This window comes from Chiloscyllium plagiosum, chromosome 2 (assembly GCF_004010195.1).
Source record: "Chiloscyllium plagiosum isolate BGI_BamShark_2017 chromosome 2, ASM401019v2, whole genome shotgun sequence".
Classification (NCBI taxonomy): domain Eukaryota; kingdom Metazoa; phylum Chordata; class Chondrichthyes; order Orectolobiformes; family Hemiscylliidae; genus Chiloscyllium; species Chiloscyllium plagiosum.
Window position 1 is genome coordinate 142759020 of NC_057711.1, and position 6049 is coordinate 142765068.

General features: G+C 43.6%; 1 protein-coding gene across 2 annotated transcripts in view; it reads left to right on the forward strand.

Annotated features, from left to right (window-relative positions):
* Window positions 1-1992: 1992 nt before the first annotated feature.
* LOC122564863 (trypsin inhibitor ClTI-1-like) overlaps window positions 1993-6049 on the forward strand; it is a 9538-nt gene continuing 5481 nt past the window's right edge. The window contains exons 1-3 of one of the 2 annotated variants that reach the window (XM_043720238.1): window positions 1993-2308; window positions 2415-2530; window positions 3346-3920. In XM_043720238.1, the coding sequence (XP_043576173.1) occupies window positions 2186-2308; window positions 2415-2530; window positions 3346-3367 (261 nt within the window). In that variant the 5' untranslated portion in view covers window positions 1993-2185 and the 3' untranslated portion in view covers window positions 3368-3920. Of the gene's footprint in view, window positions 2309-2414; window positions 2531-3345; window positions 3921-6049 lie in introns of those variants that run through there. The other variant, XM_043720230.1, reaches the window with a different exon arrangement.

Here is a 6049-nt window from a genome sequence, read left to right on the forward strand (position 1 = left end):
TGTCTGAAAATCACTGGCTAAAAGGATGCTAGAGGCAGGAACATTTAAAAAATATCGTTCTGCACTTGAAGTGCCATTAACATGCAAGGCAAATCCTAATCCTAACCCTGACCTGTAAGAGATAGAAAGTGAGATTGGGATGGATGGCTCCTGGTCAGCTAATGTGGACACAATTGATACATTGTCCATTGATATAACACACATACCTCAGAATATGTTCAGCAGACCTCTGCCTAGTCTCATAGTTCTCATGAAACCAATGGATGGTAAAACTTTTGTTTCAAATTGCCACGGACTCTTCAATTTCATGAGACTTGCTTTTTAAAAATGTTCAGCAAAATATGGCTTTCCTTACATCCATTCCTAGGTAGAAGGACCTCCTCTAGTACAGAGGTTTGAGGGTTTCCTGGGTGTTGTGTTTACCAGTTAGAGTTCATGGGTTTTGACAGCATCTGCTTGATCTGAAATTGCAGCCAGACTCCAGTTACTAACCTGTGAGACAGAGACACAGGCTGTGTTCACTAGTCTCTCAGGACTCTCATGGTGCTGGAAAAATCACACAGACCGAGTCGTTCTCTGCCCTCAAGCTGTGAAGGTCAAAGTTAGGCAACATGTTAACTCCCCCTAAAAGCACAACATTGATTCTTTGTAAGGAAAGGGTTTTGACCATTTGCAGATCAGCTCGAATTCAAATATCTGATACAATCTATGGGGTTATCCTTTTCAGGAGACAATTGATTTAAAGTTGATGAATGACAATGTTGGGATGGATTGACATTCTGTAGTTTACCAGTGTGCAGAACAGATTCACTGATGCAATGGCTCAGAGGCCTTTTGACTGTAAGCCTTGATAGGCAGCTATCTGCACTGTACCAAGCAAAGACCATTTTTGTCCGTGTCTTTTTACTTCATAAAAAAAGCGAAGTCAAATCGTAAAGATCTCAAGCTGCTTAAGATCATCCTGAATTGTGCATTGTGTTGCAGTTAGCTCTGCATCAGTGATGACATCTGCTTAACAGTCATCCTTTTGCAGTGTACATTAGTCAAATCCAATTGAAAAGCTGGCAGTGGCGCAAGTTTTATAAAAGGGAATGCCTCCTTGCATACTGTATTGAATGGACAATGTCAGCCAAAACATTAAACTGTCTTTATAGACTGTTTGCAAACTTACTAACTGTACCACTTATGCTCTCATCCAAATCATTTATGTAAATGACAAAACGTAAAGGGCCAAGCACTGATCCTTGTGGCACTCCATTGGTCACAGGCCTCCAGTCTGAAAAACAACCCTCCACCACCACCCTCTGTCTTCTACCTTTAATCTAATCAGAACAGAAAATGCTGGAAATAATCAGCAGGTCCAGTTGCATCTATGAAAACATCAAGATTTAACAGTGTGGATTGCACATGCTCTTCCACAGGTATCATTTCAGTGGTGGGGCCTTCAAAATGTGTGAGGGGTGTCCAGCCCAGCTTTTACCCACCTACCTCCAAACTTACCCTGATAATCTGGAGGCCACCATCTCTAATAACTAAGGGTCAGAATTGAGCTTGTTACATACTCAAAGTTGGCTGAAGTAATGTCCTGCTCACACCACATGTGTACACAGTGCTTTTTAAGGTTTCTTAAGTCCTTCAGGAAGAAAGAGATAATATTTTTGGACATCGCCCTGTGCCCATCAGAGGCACCACTTCAGAAATTAGGATCCCCCGACTCCATCTGTGGCCACACTTAAAAACTTGTCCCCCACCAGCCTTCCCTTAGCTGACTGAACCTGCTCTGACCCATAGCCCCTTACTTACCAAGTCTGGGGTTCCATTACCTTTTCTTCTTGGGACTGGTTACAGTCCCATTAGCCCCAGTGACTGAGCTGTGATGCTGTTGGGACTGCTGGTGAATCAAGGCGGGAAGGTGTTTAGGTTTGATTTTAATTCTGGCACTTAATTATAGGCAAGAAACTGATGAATAATAAGACTGGGTAATATTTCAATTTTAGTTCTATTTACCTATGTTTTCTTCATATTCCTTACTACCCTTGAATAACAATGTCCATCAATTTCAGTTTCAAAAACTTAGATTATCCTTGCATTCACTTCTTTTGGGGAAATGAATTCTAAAAATGAAAAATTAATCCAGATGTCGATGGACCTAATGTTCCAATCCATGCCCTAAAATAACCTCCCCATGGAATTTCCAGAGTTGGGAGTTGAATTTTCAGCCAATGTTTTGCTCAAACATAATGATTACCTTACCTTCACCTTTTGTCTTGCAGCCACAGAATTCACCTTTTCTGATGAAGCCACTGAGGCGAGTTGTGACTAATTTGCTTTCTCGTACGTATATGCAGCTTCTTTTTATCTACATTTGCTTCCAATCGTTGAATGACTATAAGTGAATGTGTTCTCTGTTTCAGCCCATTTGTGATCAGCTAAGAGAGCTGTTCCAAATCTGCCCGAAAAGCTACATACCTGTATGTGGGACCGATGGTGTCACCTATGACAATGAATGCCACCTTTGCAATGCTGTTCAGTAAGTTACATCTTATTGTTTGGAAATGTTGCCTGTTGCTTTATTCTGGGTGAGAACATTTCAGGGCTAGTCTGCGCTCTGTACGTACATGTAGTGCATCATCTTTGCTACCTCATAAAATAATTCAATGAGCAATGAATACAATATCGATCAGTTTATTTTTTACATACAATGAGTTACACAAAGTGACAAGGTAGTGAATACAATATTACGGCAATCCTTAGGAAAGCAGCTGTATCTGAGCTGCCAGATCCGTTGCTCTGTTTCTTCTGCACTTGCCTGGCCTCCCAATTAAAAGCAATCTTTCTGTATATCCTCAATCCATGCTGTATCCTCATCGCATAAATGAGTCTGGAAGGTGTAGACATTATAGGTCAGTGAAGGCATAAGGGAGTTTGGCAAGGTTGCCAAAGAGTCTGACAAACAAAGCAGATAAGTCGATGGCGTCAATTGGCATGATGTAAAAATGGTTAGCACTGCTGCCTCACAGCACCAAGGACCCAGGTTGAATTCCAGCCTCAGGTGACTGTCTTGTGGAGTTTGCATGTTCTTCCTATGTCTGCGTGGGTTTCCACTCGATGCTCTGGCATCCTCCCACAGTCCAAAGATGTGCAGGTCAGGGTGGATTAGCCTTGGGAAATACAGGGATAAGATGGGGGCATAGGTCTGGGTGGGATGCTCTTTAGCGGGTCGATGTGGACTCAATGGGCCAAATGGCCGCCTTCCACACTGTAGGGGTTCTATGATAATCAGTTTAACCCACTTTACCTTTATAAAGACATATTTCCATTTTATTGTATCTGATTCACCAACAGTTTCGACCAACAACTGTTATAAACTACAGTGAAACAATTGATGATCAAACACTCTGTAAAGAGAAGCAGCTTCCAATCCTGGTTTCTTGTGCTTCCTCATTCCCTGTCTTCACCCGACCATCAGCAATCATTTCTTTGCCACCTGGATCCCACTCTCTGAAATTGCCTCCTCACAGCTTTTGCCTGGCTCTCTGCCCTTGAAAACAGAAATGGTGACTACACTTCAAAATGACTTCCTTGGACATGAAGAACTTTGGGACATGTTGAGGTGGTGAAAGGTGAAAAGGTGGTGTACAAATACAGTTTTGTTATTGCTTATAAACTCACTGCTTTCACTGAACATTTAGTAAGACTGAAGAGTTCCTTTACTCCTCTGGCTGTGAAGAAGCTGAATGTGGGTAAACCTGGGGAAGGTGATGGCCTAGTGGTATTATCACGAGACAGTTAATCCCGAGAGTCAGGTAATGGCCTGGGGAACTGGGTTTGAATCTTGCCTCGGCAGATAGTGAAAGTTGAATTTGATGAAAATTGGGAATTAAGGGTTTAATGATGACCATCAACCCATTGCCATTGATGGAAATACCCATCTGGTTCATTCAGGGAAGAAAACTACTGTCTACATGTGTGGTCAACATGTGACTTCAGACCTACAGCAATACAATTGACTTTTAACTTCCCTCTGGGCAATAAATGATGGCTTAGTCAGTGACATCCTTATCTTGTGAATGAAGTTTTAAAAAATCAAATTGCAGTTAATTTCAAACTGAACACTAAAATCTGCAAACAGATTGAATATCCCTCTGATTCTGGTCTTTTGCAATATCGAGCAGAATCACATAGGGGTCTGAATAATGTGAACGATGGTGAGGTTTGAGGCAGAATCAGATGGGATGTCCATGAGGTCTATCTCAACATCAGGAGCAACTCACTCCAACTTTTATGTTTTTACTAAGCGGCGTGGGAACCTTCTCAGTCGACAATGGCAGGTTGTCAGTTAATGGGGAAATATTGCTTACTGAACACATTGGGAGAAAGTGAGGACTGCAGATGCTGGAGATCAGAGCTGAAAATGTGTTGCTGGAAAAGCGCAGCAGGTCAGGCAGCATCAAAGGAGCAGGAGAATCGACGTTTTGGGCATGAGCCCTTCTTCAGGAAAGCCCTTCCTGAAGAAGGGCTCATGCCCGAAACGTCGATTCTGGTTCCGAAAGACCTCCACCTTGTTTCGGACCAAACGGTATCTCAGGATCTATTGGCATCTGCCACACATTCCCCTCATTCACGGATATTGGCATCTGGCCTTTGCCAACCCCTCACATCTATCATGGTACATCTCTGATCCACAAACAGCTCTTTCAGGAAGTACAGACCTCCATTGCAGTGTGTACCAGCAATTGGCATTGAGAGGCTACTGCATAGGGACAGGCCTCCAGCCAACAGACTGGACCAGGCTACATCTCCGGGCTGCTTGTTCACTGAATGCCACCTCTCTTAGTGCTTTTTCACTGAATGCCACCTGAATGCTCACAGCATCTGTGCCTTGCATTGCCTTTTCTTGTCTGATAGCGCTTTGGCATTTGAGCCAAAGATAGTCAGTACTGCTGTATTGGTGTGCTCTTTAGCTCCCTTCTGACAGAGCCTTGACAGCTACATTCTTATTTGAAAATATCTCAGCAGATTCTGTGGAAGTGCGAGATCAAAGAAGGGCCTTAAAACAGAAGGTGGAAACAAAGGGAAATCCCAAACAGTGGGCACTGATTCCAGTGGCGAGATTAAGGGATGGAGTGTGAGGATGACAGTGACAGTGAAGATTCAGAAGATTCCAATGCTCTTTCTATATTTCCTTCACTGTAGGCTGCTTGTCATTAGGGATCTGTCAGGTTATTGAGGCAATTTTTTGCTATATGACGCACCAACAGCATGTGACAGCTGCCTACCTGACAACACACTGCATGTGTATCTAATCAAATAACCAAGTCGAAAACCAGGTGTAGGTTGGACCTAGTGGCTAAACAATGACTAGGGTGAAAGAAGGGGATTGTATGTGCGAGGGAGTTTCAGCCATGTCCTGGATTCAGAGACCTGATAGATCCTTAACTTTGGAAAGCCCACAGTTACTGGACTCGACACTAATGCCAACACATTGCTCCCTCAACCACATTTGCCTTCACCCTGGGGGCCTACAACATTGGACATGCCAAGAGGTGTGGGTGGTGTGACTGTGGTAAGTATCCCTTTTGTCTTCAATATCTACATTGAGCCTTCAGAGCTGGAGAGCCAATATCCTCAGGACTCACAGATTAATATTGAATGTACAAACACAGGAAATTTCAGCTAGGATGGTGTGTATATATAGAGGTAAAAACAATGACTGCAGATGCTGGAAACCAGATTCTGGATTAGTGGTGCTGGAAGAGCACAGCAGTTCAGGCAGCATCCAAGGAGCTTCGAAATCGACGTTTCGGGCAAAAGCCCTTCATCAGGAATAACGGCAGTGAGCCTGAAGCGTGGAGAGATAAGCTCGGGGAGGGTGGGGGTAGGGAGAGAGTAGCATAGAGTACAATAGGTAAGTGGGGGAGGAGATTAAGGTGATAGGTCAGGGAGGAGAGGGTAGAGTGGATAGGTGGAAAAGGAGCTAGGCATGTCGGACAAGTCCGGACAAGTCAAGGGGACAGTGCTGAGCTGGAAGTTTGAAACTAGGATGAGG